Below are 16,545 nucleotides of genomic sequence, written 5' to 3'. Positions count from 1 at the left end.
GGAGTTGGTGTTAAGAGAGTTTTCATAGAGAAGCTCGGAGGTCTGGGCCTGGGCCATGGCCAGCAGACACCTGGTTTCTGCTCCCTCCCCAGAAGCACTCACTATCCCACAGCACACACTTCAGCATGAGGGCCAGGATTAGGGGGATCCCCTCCGAAATTCCACCAGAACACTCTCCCCCAGGGGTGGACATGAGTCAGAATTTAGCTTATTCAGCGTATCCCTGGGCCTACGTGGTAGCCTAGAGGTTAAGTCTCAGCGCTCTCACTGCTACACCCTGAGATCTATCCCGGGCCAGGGAGGTGATGCCTATGGCACAGCAGACCCCTCCTGTCTCCCCGCTGCTCCCCTCAGCAGTGGATTTCGGTGGATCTACCTGTTCTGCTCCCCTCTCTGTCTCTGGTGGATCCTCTCACCGTCTCTCCCCCAACCCCATACCGCTGGCCTACACCCCAGTTCTTATACCAAAAAAAAAAAAATCAGCTTATCCCTGTCCCTCCACTCCCATACTCACCTTTGGAAGGAAGGGGCCATCCTCCCTGCGGAAACCCGAGCAGGAGCAGGAGCAGGAGCAGGAAGACAGCTGCAGGGGAGAAAGGTGTGAGTGTGGGGGAGCCCACGAAAGCAAGGTGGATGGTGGGGCGCAAGTACCTGAGACAGCATGGACCCCCAGCTGCTGCAGCCTGACCCGCATTCCCTTGTCTGCAGCACCTGCACCTTCCGGAAGTCATCTGGCCCAGACACATGCTTCAGTATGAAGCAACTCAGATGTCATTGCGATTTGTCATGTTCATAGGTGAATTTCTAAGTGCCATGTATTTCCTTTGCGAATGAGGGGACCCAGGGACACGCAGGCCACCTGAAAACCACTGAAAATCGAAAGTATTTTGGGGAGGAGCGCTTTCCCCCTGACCGCATCCCTCTGGCCTGCTCCCTGAAATCCGCACCATTGGGTGGCAGTCAGATCCCCCAGGACATCCAGACGGGAACTTGTGCTCCCTCGGAGACCGCCCTATCGGGGTCTCTTTTACACTGAAACTGCAACTGTAAGCATGAAGTGCACCCCCCTTGTGGCTGACATAGGGAGAGGGGGGGCTGTCTGCAGGACTGCACTCTGGCCTGGAGGGGTCTGCACTAACTCAGGCGATGAGCATCAGAATCGCCCCTGGGGGGCCTCCCTGGAGCAGCGGTTGAGGGCTGGGTTGTGAAGCTGCCCGCAGCCTCTGTGGCGCCAGTTTGATCCCGGGCTGCTCCCCGGCCACTGGAGGAGGGTCCCACATGGCGCGCAGACCTCTCCTGCCGCCCGCTGCTCCCCTCAGCAGTGTACTTCGGTCCCTCTGCCTGCTCTGCTCCCCACTCTGGCTCTGGTGAATTCTCTCACCCTCCCGCGCTTCTGACTGTACCCAGTGCTTGTATAAATAAATAAATAAATAAATCTTTTAAAAAATAAAATAATCGCCCCTGGGCACACTCAGCTGGTGTTGACCGGTCCAGGTGAAACCCACAGCAATGCCCAGGCCAGTACCTCGTGACCAAGTGATCTTTTCTTCTTAAATTGTGGCAAGGCGGGCATACCATAAAATTGCTTGTTTTATTTTTTATTTATTTTTTATTTTTATTTTATTTATGTATTTATTTATACAAGCACTGGGTACAGTCAGAAGCGCGGGAGGGTGAGAGAATTCACGAGAGCCAGAGCGGGGAGCAGAGCAGGCAGAAGGACCGAAGTACACTGCTGAGGGGAGCAGCGGGCGGCAGGAGAGGTCTGCGCGCCATGTGGGACCCTCCTCCGGTGGCCGGGGAGCAGCCGGGGATCGAACCGGCGCTGCAGAGGCCGCGGGCAGCGTCACAACCCAGCGCTCAACCGCGCCACCGGGGAGGCCCACTTGTTTTATTTTTTAAATGTCTCCATTTATGCATACAAAAGCTGGGTTGCAGGACTCACCAGAGACAGGGTGGGGAACAGAACAGGCAGATCTACTGAACTCCACTGCTGAGGGGAGCAGCGGGGAGACAGGAGAGGTCTGCTGCACCATGTGGGTCAGCAACTTGGCCGGGGATCAAACTCATGCTGTAGTGGCTGGTGACCCTTGATAGTGCTGAGGCCTAACCCCTGTGCTACGAGGGAGGCCCCCGCAGTAAGCTGTATTCTGTGCTTAGTTGTCTCCACTCCCCTCCTCACCTCCTTTCTTTTGGGGGTCGTGATCTAGGAAGCTTGAGCCTCCCAGTGAGAAGGGCACTATCAAGACCTCCAGGCTCACACTCTGGGGCTAATTTGCATTTTGCTCGCAGGTGGTGCTGGGTGTGTAGCAGGTGCACGTGTGCCCAATTATCACAATGGGCGCCCACAGTGTCGTCACTGCTCCGCGTTGCTTCTTCTGCCGCTTCTCCAGGGCTGGGAAGTAGCCCAGTCGTTGGTTTGCCTTCCAGAAGGATTTGTGAGTTCAATCTAAAGTTCTTCTTGCTGGTGTAGAGCTTTATATGGAGTCAGGCCTGGCTCCACCTGGCTTTTCTTTGATTTCCAGCTGGGGAGGATGGGAGCGTTCCGTGGGCACGACGCCCTAATTGCCTGTTTCCCAACTTCCCAGGTCAGAGTTGACCGAGCTCCCACTGCCCCGGGTCGGGCCCAGGCCCACTGTTGTATCAGGGAAATTTCTCCAAGGAGTTCCACCATGTCCTGGGGTTCCCTTGGTGTGGCTTGGGAAGTTGACTCCCGGCCCCCAGCCCTGGCATGCTCCCCATCGCCTCCTCCTATACCCCTTCAGTGGCCACCAGCCTTAGGTCTTGAGCTCCTTGGGGATGTCTTGGAGCTGTATAGTTGGTGCGAAGCTTCTGGATTTCTACTAGGAGCCCATTTCAGTGTTTTGTTGGTAGTTGTTTTCGAGGAAGAGGGTGATTCCAGCCTCTTTTTTTTTTTTTAAAGATTTATTTATTTATGCATACAAGAGCTGGGGCACAGGCCAGAGACGCGGGGGGTGAGAGGATTCACCAGAGACAGAGCGGGGAACAGAACAGGCAGATCTACTGAAATACACTGCTGAGGGGAGCAGCGGGTGAGACAGGAGAGGTCTGCATCGCCATGTGGGTTTCTCTCTGGCCAGGCAGGGATCGAACTCATGCTGCAGAGACTGCAGATTGCTTCATAGTGTGGTGCTTAACCCCTTTCGCCACCAGGGAGGTCCTGATTCCAGCCTCTCAAGTCTGCCATGTTGTGGGTGGAGTCCTGATTCACTCATTTATGTATGTTTTTAGCAAATACCCTCAAACATCTGCTGTGTACCCAGCCCCCTACTAGGTCACATTGGGATACGGTGGGCATGACCGAGACATTGCTGGCCCTGCCTTTTCGGGACCCCCAGTTCATAGAGGCAACCTGCTCCCAGATGGTGCTGATCCTAGAGTGGTTAGAGATGAGCTGGGGGAGCCTAGGGAGAAGGGTGATGGGACCCAGCCGAGGCAGTCAGGAAGGACTTTCTGCCAGAGGAGGCATCTTACTCAGGACCTGAAAACTCAGGGTGAGCATGGAGAAGAGCAAGTATTGCAGGCAGAGGAAACAGCATATGCAGAGGCCCAGTGGCCAGAGATTAAGGAGTTGTGAGCACTGAATGAGGTTGATTTCAAACAGCCAGAGAGTCAGTGATGGGATGCATCATGTCGGGCCTCAGGGTTATTTTATTTTATTTTATTTTTTATTTTTATTTTTTCAAAGATTTATTTATTTATACAAGCATTGGGTATAGTCAGAAGCACGGGAGGGTGAGAGAATTCACCAGACCGGGGAACAGAACAGGCAGACCGATGAAATATACTGCTGAGGGGAGCAGCGGGCGCAGCAGGAGGGGTCTACTCGTCATGTGAGACCCTCACTGGTGGCCGGGGATTGAACCGGCCCTGCAGAGGCTGCGGGCAGCTTCGCAGCCCAGCGCTCAACTGCTGCGCCACCAGGGGAGGCCCTATTTTATTTTTTTAAAGATTATTTATTTATACAAGAACTGGGGTATAGGCCAGAGGTGTGGAGGGTGAGAGGATTCACCAGAGACAGAGTGGGGAGCAGAACAGGCAAATTGACTGAAGTACACTGCTGAGGGGAGCAGCAGGCGAGTCAGGAGAGGTCTGCTGTGCCAGTGGGTTGCTCCCTGGCAGGCTGGGGATCGAACTCATGCTGCAGAGGCTGCGGAGATCTTCAAAGGTTGCGTCTTAACCCCTTGCGCCACTAAGGATGCCCCATCTCAGGGTTATTTTAAAGAGTTAGGATTTTCTCTGTGAACAAGTAGAGAGCACCCTGTGGTTTTCTGCAGGACAGGACCTTGGCTTTGGTGCCTTTTTATTTGCTTGACCCATAACTCCATGGTGTGCGTGAGTATTGAAGGGTAGGGCTGGGAAAGGGAAGGGAAGGACTAGAGAAAGACAAACTGGGCTGGCACAGGCTAGGGACAGAACCTGGCATGTGACAGACCAGATGAATAATCAGATAACTAATCAGGTCGCTATCAAAACATTCCAAGGTGATAATCCCAACTCTTACATGCATTTTATGTGTATGCATGAGTTCTTGCACTCAAATGTTTTTTGTATTCTCGGTTTAAAGAATGAAACCATTCTGTAAAGTTTAGCATAACAAACAGCAGTTCTCAGCCCCTCGCTTCCTGCCCTGGACCCTTTTGGGTCATATTTTTCTGACAGGCACTTATCCTCTCTGCCTCAGTTTCTTTTTTTCTTTTTTTTTTTTTTTAAAGATTTATTTATTTATTTATTTATTTATTTATACAAGCACTGGGTACAGTGAGAAGCGTGGGAGGGTGAGAGAAGTCACCAGAGCCAGAGCAGGGAACAACAGGCAGACTGATGAAACACACTGCTGAGGGGAGCAGCGGGCGTGGCAGGAGAGGTCTGCTCGCCATGTGGGACCCTCGCCGGCGACTGGGGATCAAACCCGCGCTGCAGAGGCTGTGGGCAGCTTCGCAGCCCAGCACTCAACTGCTGCACCACCAGGGGAGGCCCGGCCTCAGTTTCTTTTCAAGCAGCAGCTTCCTGAGCTATAATGACAGTCACTATAAAGCACATTGATATGTAAGGTTGCTGTGTTGACATGTATATACCTGTGAAATCACCACTGTAGCAAAAATAGTGAACACATCTCATCGCCCCCAAAGTTTGCTCCAGCCACTGCTCCTCAGCCCCAAGGAGCCACCGGCTAGCTTCTCTCAGTAGCCATCACAGATGCCAGGTTGCAGGCCCGCACACGAGGCTTCTTGTGGCACATGTAGCTTGGGGTGGGAGGAAGCTTGATTTAGGGTGCCCTGCCAGCTGGGGCAGGCATGGATGGGGCTGGCTCTCTGCCCTGACTCCAGAGTCCCCTCCCATTCCAGCGGGGGCGTTTTTCTGTCTTGAACAAGGTCTTGTAGCTTTCTTTGATTTTTGATGTGAAATTCACATCATACACAATCATTTGATAGTGAAGAGTTCCAAGCATTTAAGTCATTCACTGTGTATCTAGTTCCAAAACATTTTCATCACCCCAAAGAGCAACTTAGTTCCCATTAAGTCATCACTCCCCATTCCCACCAATCTGTTTTCTGTCTTTGTGAACTTACCTAAGTATTCTGGACATTTCAGATAAATGGAAATCAGATGGTACATGGCCTTTTCTCGCTCAACATAATGTTTTTGAGATAGATGCTGATGTTAGTATTTTATTCCTTTTTTAAAAAAAGATTTATTTATTTATTTATACAAGCACTGGGTACAGTCAGAATCGTGGGAGGGTGAGAGAATTCACCAGAGCCGGAGCAGGGAACAGAACAGGCAGAGTGACAAAATATACTGCTGAGGGGAGCAGCAGGCGGCAGGAGAGGTCTGTGCGCCATGTGGGACCCTTGCCTCCTTTTTTTGGCTGTATAATATTCCATTGTGCAGACAAACTGTGTTTATTTTTTTAAAGATTTATTCATTTATGCATACAACAGCTGGGGTACAGGCCAGAGATGTGGTGGGGTGAGAGGATTCACCAGAGACAGAGTGGGGAACAGAACAGGCAGACAGACTGAAATGCACTGCTGAGGGGAGCAGTGGGTGAGTCAGGAGAGGTCTGCTGCACCATGTGGGTTGCTCCCTGGCCAGCCGGGGATCCAACTCGTGCTGCAGAGGCTGTGGACAGCTTCATAGGTTGCGTCTTAACCCCTTGCACCACCAGGGAGGCCCTGTGTTGTTGGTTTTTTTAAAGATTTATTTATGCATACAGGAACTGGAGTGTGGGGGGTGAGCGGATTCACCAGAGTGGGGAACAGAACAGGTGGATCTACTGAAATACACTGCTGATGGTGAGACAGGAGAGGTCTACTGCGCCATGTGGGTCACCTGGCTGGCTTGGGATCAAACTCCTGTGGCAGTGGTTGTGGATAGCTTCATAGCGCTGCGTCTTAACCCCTTGCACCACCAGGGAAGCCTAAAGACTCTGTGTTTATCTACTGGTCTTTTGATGAACCACTGGGGCCGTTTCCACCTTTTGGCTATTGTGATTCGTGGTGGATGAACATGCGTGTAACTTGCATTCTTGGGCTTTGTGTCTCCGCTGGGAGGGCTGGTGTAAATGTAAGTTGGTACTGTCACTGAGCAGTTTCGCACACCCCAGAAATCTCACTTTCCCCCTTATAGTAACTGTATCCCCAAAGGGTAACCACCTCCCTGATGCGTAACCCTACGGATTATGTGCCTCTTGGGGGGCTTCCTATGAATGGACTCGCCTGTGTGTTTGCCTGTTATACAAGTGACTGTTATGGGTGTGGTTCGTTTGTAATGTGTGCCTTTGTTTAAACCAACCCTACGGTTGGCAGCCACGTGCGTCAGTTTCTTCATCATTTGTTCATAGCACAAGGTAGCACGCAGGTCAGACTTCTGTGTTCCACCCAGCAGCTGACTCATCAGTTGTTTCAGCATTGAGCTTCAGTAGTTGCTGGCAACCAGTTTCGAGAGTGGGTGTCCCCCAATACCTATTGCAGCCTGGATGTGTTTCAACAATTAGGATGTCCAGGGTTTTCATTGCAGCCACTTCTGGATGTATATGGTAATTTTGTTATACCCCAGAACCCCCAAAAGTGTCTGCTCTGAATAGGTTCTGACATCCGCCGCAGCAAGACAAAATATATAGACCTTTAGTGGGCTAGATATCTTTAATTTAATACCATTAGTGTGCAATACAGAAGAGACAAAGGATATAGTTTCCAAATCGAGCACCCGAAGTCACCCATCCCCTCGTGGGTAAAAGTCCACCCAAACGGAATTGGCCCCAAGCAAGGCCCGAAAGCCTGCCCCAGGTCTGAAGCACCTTCGGGAGGGGACCCCCCCACAGAAAGGGGTCAGGAATGGACAAGTCTGGGAGGGAAAGAGCAAAGTCAGAATCAAGATTAAAAGCTGCCGTTGGTGGTGTTGAAGCTCTACGTCTGCATACCAGAGCTGGCCAGGGCCAGGGGTGGGGGGTGGTGAGCGGACTCACCAGGAGGAGGGAGGCCCTGGCCTTTCCGTGGGCGGTGGAGGAGCAAAGGCAGCAAGACGGACACCTGCCCCGACCCGCGCCCCCAGAAGTGCACCCTCCCGCGGCACCTCCCGTCCCGGGCATTTCTCACTCTCCACTCGCCAGAATGTTCTGGACGCCGTGGCGAGCTGCCGTCCCGCGAACCCCCCCCCCCTCACCGCGGCGGCGCTGACTGTGTGTCCCCCGCAGTGTACCACTGGGCGGAGATGCGCGCCAAGATGCGCCTCCTGGGCTTCAAGGGGGACGCCGTGAAGCCGCTGAACGAGGACGCGGCGGCCGAGCTGGGCGCGGAGCTGCTGGGCGAGCTCACCATCTTCGTGGTGGCCTGCAGCTGCCTGATGCTGGAGTACTGGCGCCAGCAGGCCAACCACCGGCGCAAGGTGACCGAGCGGCGCGCCGCCTGGAGCTCGCTGCGGGACGAGGTGGACCACCTGGGGCTGGCGCTCGAGGCGCTGCGGGATCAGCTGCAGGCGCTGCCGCCGCCGCCCGCGCCCGGCTCGCTGGAGGAGCTGCAGGCGCAGATGCGCGACGTGCGCGCCCAGCTCCGCGCCCTGAGCGCGCCGTCGGCGCCGCAGGCTGCACCCAAGCCGGAGGAGTAGGAGCCCGCGGGCCCGGCTCCCACGAGACTGTGGTCTGGGCTGCGACGGCCCCGACGCGGCCTCTGTCCACAGGCCCTTCCTAGCTGGCCAGGCCGAGGCCCCCCCCCCCGGTCCTGGCCTGGGGCTGATCCGGCGAGGCTTTCGGTCCCCTCCCTACCCTCACGCCCCGCCGGCGCTTCCACCGAACCCCCTCGCGCGCGGGTGGCGCCATGGACGGGAGCCCCGCCCCAGCTTCTGGCCCCAGGCAGGGTCTGCCGGTTGGGCAGGCAGCAGCACACCTGTCTCCCCTCTTCAGTCACTCACCCCCGCCCACCTGAGGCGTGGTCCTTACCTAGGGACCCTCATCCATCACAGCAGAACACCCCGTGCCCCCTCATTGGTAGTAAGGCTATTGCAGTGAAAACGCAGACACTGGCAGAGCACCCCGCCCCCCATGGTCTACCTCACTCCGCCCGTGCAGAAGGTGGGGGGGGCGATAGGAGAGCATTAGCTCTTGTAAGGCACCAGGGGCTCCTGCCTTCACTCCAGCGTTGGTCCCTCAACTCGGGCCCTCCCCCCTTGGAAAGGATGGTGCCCATACAAGCCTCCCACCCCCAACACACGTTAGCTCTTGCACAACCCTCTGAGCCACAGGCTGTGCAGGCTTCTGGGTGCCACCAGAACCCACCCTCCCCCGCCTCCTGTGTCCTGCAGGTGGTGGGTGCCTGAGGAAGAAAACGCAGTCCCGCCTGGGGCTGCCTCGTTTTGACTCCAGTATTGGCCAGCTCACCTGTCCAGAAGTGCTGGACATCTTGTTGCCTTTCCCACTGGCTGCTCATGGGCACCCACCCGTTCCCCTACTGCATGGGTCACTGTCACGCCCACCATCTTCCACCCAGACCTGCTCCTCGGGACACTCCGGGGTTCCCTGCCCTTCATGCCTCCGGATCGGTCCCCCAGCTCCTGCTCCACGCAGCCTTCTTCTTGTGGGACCACCTGCCCCTCCGCCTGGAAGTTTCCCAGCCTCATCCAAGTGGAACATTCCACCAGGCAAAGTTCCCCACCCCAACCACCCCCTGCAAAGCCACTGAACTGCTGAGGGGGGTGTGCGAGCTCCGTGACTTCTGAATTCTATTCTTTTATTTTTTTTTTAGCCTGTAAATGTTTTATAATTAAAGGAGCTCTGAGGTAAACAAGTCACTAAGAAAGTGTCTCAGCACCATGGTGTACATCTGCAAAGTGGGCACAAGGCTCATTAAAGTCAGGAGAGAAGCTGAAAAGTGCACAGTCCTCTTACGAGCCCTTTCCTAGATGGAGAAAGAGACCCAGGGGCTGAAGAAGGGGCTGCCCAGGCTTGGCTTTCTCACCTGGGGAGGCAAGGTGGGGAGGAGGGAGGGAAATGCCTGGGGAGGGTTTGGAGAGGGAGAGGGGCAGAGACCATCTGGCTGCAGGGAGCAGCTTGAGGAAACCAGTAGAGGTGTAGGGTGGAAGGAAGAAGATGAGGGTTAGACGGAGGGAGTGAGGGACCCCCCCCCAGCTGCACAGTCCTCCAAATCACTCCAGAAATCTTAGCATTTATAAAAACTGCCAGATTTATTCCGCAGGGGCCCATTTTCAAGAAGCTAATGGTGAAGGTGGTTGAGGGGTGCATTCTCCCCACTTTTCCTTTTTCCCCTCTTCTTATTTTCCCTAGGGGGTAAAAATGGTCTGGACCCAAAATATAGCCAAATTAAAAAAAAAACAAACCCAAAAAAACTGAGGTTCCAAAAGTTACAGCATCTTAATTCCTTATAGAAAAGGGGAAGGAGCCAGCTGGAAGGGAAGTCCCCGGTAGGGGGAGGCACCCCCAGCCTAGTGGGACATCCCCCCTTTAAATAGCCGTCCTCAATAGGACAAGCTTGGGCCTATAGCATTTAAACCCCCCCACACCCCACCCCATTTTATCAAAACCAAAGAGAAAAAAAATTCCCCCCCCCAAACCCAAATATATATATATATATTTTCTTAAAAAAAAAAAATCGAAGGCATAAGCGTTAAAGTGAATCTAGAACAAGGGAATGAGAAATTCCCTCCTTTCTTCCCCCTTACTGTGGGGTTAATTGGTACATCCCCAGCAGAGGAACCAGCCCCAAGGGGATGGTAGGGGGGGAAACACCAAAGGGAGCACAGGGTGGGGGCCTCCCCAGCCAATCAGCAGCCAATATGGGTGTAGGCCTGGTGCCAGGGAAGCCACACCCCCTGGCATTTTCCAAGTGGGATGGGGAGTGGGAAAGATGCATTCCTGTATTCCTGTGCTGTCTTCAGCCAATTCCAAGTCAAGTGGAGGCAGGGAAAGCAGGGTGACAGGCCGGGTGCAGAAAGGTGAAACGGGATCTTCCGGGACCCTGTGGTCAGGGGGAGCCCCGCTTCCTCAACTCTTGGACAAAGGCTGGAAGGAAACAAGGGGCAGGGGTCAAGGGCAGAGCCTCTCCCCCCTTCCATTCCAAAACAGGACTCTTTCCGAGGGACATCATGCCTCGGAAATAAATGTTTAAAATAAAAAGCAACCTCACCTTCAATTATTTCCTCTTTCATTTTCTGCAATTCCTTCCTCACCTCTTCCAGAAGCTCCTGAAAATAATGGGTTGTAACCAACCAGGAAGGGGCCTGGACTTGCAGCAACAAACCCCCCTTAATGGCTGCAGAGGCAGAGGAAGCAGGTTCAAGACCCCAAAACACACACACACACACACACACACACACACACACACTTTATGACATCAATGACAAGGCCCCAGAGTGACTGGACAGTTCTAGAGGAGAATTCTGGAACGTTGTTGTCAGAAGAAAAGGACTGGAGAACATCCAGTACCAGGGTTGGCAAATACATTCCTGTCTCCTGCCAATTGGTGATGGATGCTTGGGACCAGTTTGCTGAAAGGGATTCTGGGTACTCAGCAGGAATGCGAATGGTGGTAGATTAATAATGTCTGTCATGGTCACTGGAAAAGTTGGTTGTGGTGGCTGCGTCATCGCTGACCTGACCCATTTGCTCCCATTCTCAGACTGGCAAACTGACGCTTGGCAAGGCCAGCTGACCAGTGGTCGAGTCTAGAACCCGTTGCCTTTTCTTCCTCTAGCTTCGTTCTAGTCCCCAGCCGCACAACCCAAACCCCCACGGAAGCTACCTGCTTCACCCTCTCCAGGTCTGACTCATCACTGGAGCTTGGCGTAGAGGGGTGGGCCTCGGAAGTGGTCACTGAAGAGGACTTCATCCTGGGAGATGGTGTGAATTGGAACAGAAATGGGGTTAGCGGGCCTGCCCCTCCCCACCCACTTCCCATTCCAAAAACCTCTTTGTGTTCTCTCCTACAAATCGGGCAGATCCAACTCCTCTGGGGAGGTTGGGGTCCCAGTACTGATGGCCCACCTTGGCAAAGTTGTGCTGTTCTTCTCCCAGGGTCTCCGCACAGATTCTGGGGGACGGCAACAGATTGGAAAGATCAGGGACCAGGTATGCCTGGTCTCCATCTCTCCCCCTCCCCAGCTCACTTTGCCCCTGTTCAAAGACCCCTATCAGCAGAGTATAAGCCCTAGTGTTATGTGCACAGATTTCCCCCATAAAGTGCTTTAAATGTGTGAGAACAGGGCATCTTGGGACTTGCAGTTCCTACGGCTAAGACCAGCTGTCACTCACCACTCTGCACTGGGACTCTGGCCTCTGGCTCCTCCTGCTGGTGCGAAATAAAACTGTCAGAAGCCAAGAAACTGCTACAACTCTAGCCCATTCTCATGTCCAGGCTCAAACCCAGCCTCCATCTCTATCATATCCCCTCCCCAATATCCCCACTGCCATGGTAGGGCCTGAGGTATATATGATAGGAAGAGCCTCAAACTCACATTGGCAGACTCATCCTTGGGGGGTTTCTCCCCGACCTGTGTGGCTTTCCTTCTGCAGGAAGAAAAAGGCAAAAATGGATGGCTTTCAGCCCTCCTTAGCTGCTTGGCAGTTTCCTTACCCAGAATTCTAGAAAGGTGAATGCTAGGATGTTGACTTGTGGAATTTGTGGAGGCTACAGAAAGTTCTATGTTTTAGAAGTTAAAGAGAGGGCTGTTCTCCCTCCATTTGGGGTGATCCCCCCCCATGCACTCACACATTTGGGATCACAACATCCCAAGGGCACAGGGCCGTGACATAAAATGTTCTCAGAATCTGAGTTTCCAGATTCAGAGGCAGCATCTCTTAGGAACCTAGAGTGCAGGGGGTCTTAGAACATTCTAGAGGTGACCTAGGTGACTCAAATCTTCGTTATCTCAGGAGAATGCAATCCTCAGCACTCTGTCCCAACCCTGGCTACCACAGGGGGAACTTTCACCTTCAGAAACAAACTGGGAATCTCCTCCCCCACCTGGCCCTACAGAACCGGAATCTCCAGGTCAGAAGTGCTGGTCAGAAGGGGGGTTTTCTGAGTCTCCCAAGGGCGTGGGCTCACCTCCGGGCCAGCATGGCGTTCATCTCTTCCATGAGCCCCCCCCCAGTGCTTCGACTGCTCTCAGCTTTGGGGGCTGAGGGCCCTCCTGAGGCCTCCTCCTGTTGGAGAAATTACAGAAGAAGGGGCTTTATAGGCTGGCCTCCTGGCCCCCCAGCCCCCTTCCAATGCCCTCAGGCATCTCCAGCCTCCTCCCATTATTCCACCAGGCCCAGCCACCTGACACACCTGACCCCTCACCTTGCTAACTTTCCTGAGTTTGGCTCCAGCAATGGCGGCGGCCAGGCCAGGGGCTCCAGCCCCTCCTGCACTGGGGCCTTGTGCTGTGGGGAGAGGGGGTGCAGGGGGTGGACCTCCCCCTGCTGCATGGCCTGCAGCTGGGGCTCCCGAGGAGGGCAGACCTGGAGGTGGAGGGGGCCCCGGGGGAGGAGGAGGTCCTGGAGGTGGAGGTGGTCCCCCACCACTTGGGGGAGCAGGTGGGCCTGTGAAACAAACAGAAAAGGCGGGGTGCTGAGAGACAAGCCTCATTCTTTGCAATCGGGCTGTCCTACCCCTCAGGGGAGTGCCCCACCACCCTTGCCACTGGGGTAATCACCTGCATTGGAGACCCGGCGCTCACGCTCCACTTGCTCGGGCTGCCCCGGCTGCTGCCTGAGGAGAGCGGTGGAACAGCCATCACTTGGGGTTCCCAGGATGGCTTCTCTTAGAGGTGCCACTGAGGCTGCTCCTAACCCCCACCCGTGCCTGCTTTCCTGCGGTGTGGAGGTGGGCAGGGACAGCGGGATGGCTGCCAGGATGGCAGCATTCTGGCCACCAGACGGTCAAGAGCACTGAGTCGCAAAAGCCTAGGATCCTTAAATAGCCAGATTCTGGGGTTTGGGGGCCCAGGACTTGGGAGGTGAGGAAGGACTCAAACTCTGGGTGTTTCTCAAATGCCAAGAGGGGGTGGTGTCTGGAACCTGTCCGTTTCTAGCCCTGAGGGAGATGGAACATTCTAGAGACTGGAAGTGGGGGAGTACTGAACTTCAGGGTCAGGGGTTCTGGAATATCCTAGAACTCTGGCCCAGGCAAGGTTCCTCCCATCCAGGGACTGGCCCCACCTTTTCTGCTGCTCCACCTCCTCCGGGGAGGGGCCGTTCTGGACAGGCCAGGTGGGAGGGGCAGGTGGCAGAGGCCCACCTCCTGGAAGGTGAGAGTAGAAAAGGGTAATGAGTCAACCCCAGGATGCTGCCCTGCCCTGGAACATTCCCTCACTCTCCCTGGCCTCCCAAGAATCCAGGCGCTCACTTCCTCCTGCCTGGGGGACCTGACACCAGGCTGACGTGAGCACCTGGATGAAAGCTGGGCTGAGGGCCAGCACCAGCTTCCCCTGACGGAGCGGCCGAGGGTTGGGCTCGGTGACGATGCCCACATGGCAGGTGAGACAGCGAAGACCCAGAAGGGGCTGTCACTTGCCCCAAAGCCAAAAGTCTGGGCTTTACGGGAGCAAGCCTGGGATTGGGGTTACTTCAACATCTAGGTTTTCCCCCCGGGCACGGCCCAGGGAAGGCTGAGTGGCTCCTCCTCACTGCCCCAGCTTGGAGGCCCTGGGACCCAACCCCACCTTCCTCTTTTCTCTGTGCCTCCCCAGACAGCCCAGCTCCTCCCCCCAGGAAAAAACACCGCTGCCATTGGGCACGGTGAAGTTCCGCAGCCTCACCCAGCTCGGCTGCTGAGGACACCTACAGCCTGGCTCCTCAGAGGCTGGCAGGGGCATCACCAGGGGAGGTTAGAAATGCAGAGGCCCGGGCCCCAGCCCAACAGAACCAGCACCTGCGTTTTACGCAGATGAAGGATGAGCGTGTTTAAGAAATACCAACTGCAGGTTTTTTTCCTTAACATCAATGCCTGAAAACGACTGATGACATGTCATCAGTTACGTAATCCAAGGGCACAGGGAGCCTTGTGGGGGTTGGAGATATCTATAGCTGGATCTGGGAGGCGCCCCACGCGAGTGAGCACGTGTGGAAATGGATGGAGCAGACAGCGCCCTTCGGGATCATGCATTTTCTGTGTGGGTGCACACGCGGGGAACACAGGAACCCACAAAATCCTCACAATAACGAACTAGCCCATTTTACAGATGAGCACACTGAGGCCGCATGGTAAACCATTGCCCAGCCACTCGGCAGGGCTCTGCAGTGCCCACTGCCCGCTGGCTCTCACCTTCCAGGGCCTCTAGGGCACTGGCCATGCCAGCAGCGAACTGGGCCGCATCCTCCTTGCTGCCAAAGTTGAGGCCCCAGACTTGCCGGGCATCGCGCCACTGATGGAAGTTGGGGGTGGCCTGGTTGTACTTGACACCCCGGATGATGGCACAGTTGATGACCACCTGGGAGCAGGGGAAAAGGGAGATGAGGGGTGACGGTTGCAGCAGTGGAGAGCCAGGTCAGCCCGGGGTGGGGGAAGGGAGAGGGCCTTCACCTGCTGGTCTGGCTGCATCTTCCGGCCGACCACCCGGAAGGAGTTGGCCGTGGGGTTGTGGTAGATCTGGACGCGGCTGAAGGCCTGGGGGCCCGTGCCGGCGGGCAGCCACCGCTTGTTGCTGTCATCATAGAGCATCACAGTGGCCCGGCTGGAGCAGACCACGGTCTCGCTGCCAGGAACAGGGAGAGGAGAGCGGCCGTCAGCCCAGGGAGCCCGCAGCCTCCCCGGGGGCCCGACCCTTTCTGCCCCTCCGGGAGAATGGAGGTGACAAAGTGTGACCGGCAGAGCAGCACCCGGGGAGGCAAGCCCTGGGGCAGAGCAGAGACTGGGAGGACGTCAGCCAGCCGGGAGAGACAGAGAAAGAGACAGTCGGGAGGTGACACAGACCAGGAAAGAGACAGATGAGGCGGGAGAGACAGACAGACAGACAGACGTGGAGAAAGACGCAGGACGAAGAGTCAGACCCACAAAGGCAGACCAGGGGACAGGTGGGGGAGGGAGATGGAGACAAAGATGCAGGAAGCTGGGATCAGACAGGAGGAGGGGATCAGACCGATGAGTGGGGGCAGGCAGGAGCTCAGGGTGGCACTGAGAACCAGCCCCGGCCCGCTGCACCCCCCTGTCTCTACCAGGTGCTTGGGCCCCCTATTTCCCCACTTGGTCAGAGGAGGAAGCTGAGGCTGGAGGGGAGGGGCAGTGTGAGGCCTGCGGCCAGTTGGGGACTGATGCTAGAGCCAGCTCCCCACTTCCTGCTGCCCACCCCCTCCGCCCCCCCCCAGTGAACTAAGAGCTATTGCAGACTCGCCCTGTGTCAGGCCCAAGTCCAGCAGCAATGCTGCCACCCCGCCCTCAAGTGCAGGAGACCGTCCCATCCCGATGGCAACCCAGGGCCAGCGCCAGGGAGGACTTCCTGGTGGAGGTGACAGCTAACTCAACCTTGGGGGACAGGTCGGCAAATTGGTTCAGTGCTTAGGATCTGATCCACAGACCTGGAGGTTCAAATTCCCGCTGAGCCACCTACTCCATGTGACTCAGGCAAGCGACCTTCCCACTCGGGCACTAAATGACAGTCCCACCACTTCACAGGGCGGTAGGAGGAGTGAGTGAGTTCGGGTACTTAAAGCACTTGGCACAGTGCCTGGCACATACTGCGTACTTGGTAGCTGTCAGCATCCTTTTCATCGGCACCCTGAAAACGTAACCATGGGGGAGCCTGGATAGCCAGTTTCAATGTCCCCATGCCCAATGAGGAAACTGGGGCGCCCAGATGGGAAGTGACTTGCTCAAGTGCACACAGACCAGGGGGAAGTGCTACTCTCCACCCCACCCCCACCAGACTTTTTCCTGAAAAGAGGAAGTTGGTGCTCAGGGATTTCCGGGGAGCAAAATTATACCCCATACAATGGCTGTCTCTACCCGGGCTGGGGACTGGGGCATGACGCTGACGCTGTGAAACACAGGACCTTCGGGAAAGCCCCAGAGCAGACCAGGCTCCTAGTTT

The 16,545-nt window shown here is 55.5% G+C and overlaps 2 protein-coding genes across 2 annotated transcripts in view; one reads left to right on the top strand and one right to left on the bottom strand.

The window, feature by feature from the left end:
• OPA3 (outer mitochondrial membrane lipid metabolism regulator OPA3) overlaps nucleotides 1-8,130 on the top strand; it is a gene marked incomplete at both ends in the record, with an annotated part of 48,777 nt that extends 40,647 nt beyond the window's left edge. Inside the window, one exon of the mRNA XM_084256950.1 lies at nucleotides 7,721-8,130. Within this exon, the coding sequence (XP_084113076.1) occupies nucleotides 7,721-8,130 (410 nt within the window). The remainder of the gene's footprint in view (nucleotides 1-7,720) is intronic.
• Nucleotides 8,131-10,499: 2,369 nt separating this feature from the next.
• On the bottom strand, nucleotides 10,500-16,284 carry VASP (vasodilator stimulated phosphoprotein; the record flags this gene model as incomplete). Its single annotated transcript, XM_084256949.1, has 14 exons — nucleotides 10,500-10,537; nucleotides 10,662-10,719; nucleotides 11,277-11,364; nucleotides 11,519-11,564; nucleotides 11,786-11,822; nucleotides 11,989-12,040; nucleotides 12,582-12,679; nucleotides 12,819-13,060; nucleotides 13,174-13,229; nucleotides 13,679-13,760; nucleotides 14,784-14,949; nucleotides 15,042-15,213; nucleotides 15,282-15,352; nucleotides 16,201-16,284. 14 exons carry the CDS (start codon nucleotides 16,282-16,284, stop codon nucleotides 10,500-10,502), a joined length of 1,290 nt encoding a protein of 429 aa, XP_084113075.1.
• Nucleotides 16,285-16,545: the final 261 nt, after the last annotated feature.

This window comes from Talpa europaea, assembly GCF_964194135.1.
Source record: "Talpa europaea genome assembly, chromosome: 16".
Lineage (NCBI taxonomy): Eukaryota > Metazoa > Chordata > Mammalia > Eulipotyphla > Talpidae > Talpa > Talpa europaea.
The sequence above is the reverse complement of the archived record's forward strand: the minus strand, read 5'-3'. Positions and strand labels throughout refer to the sequence as shown.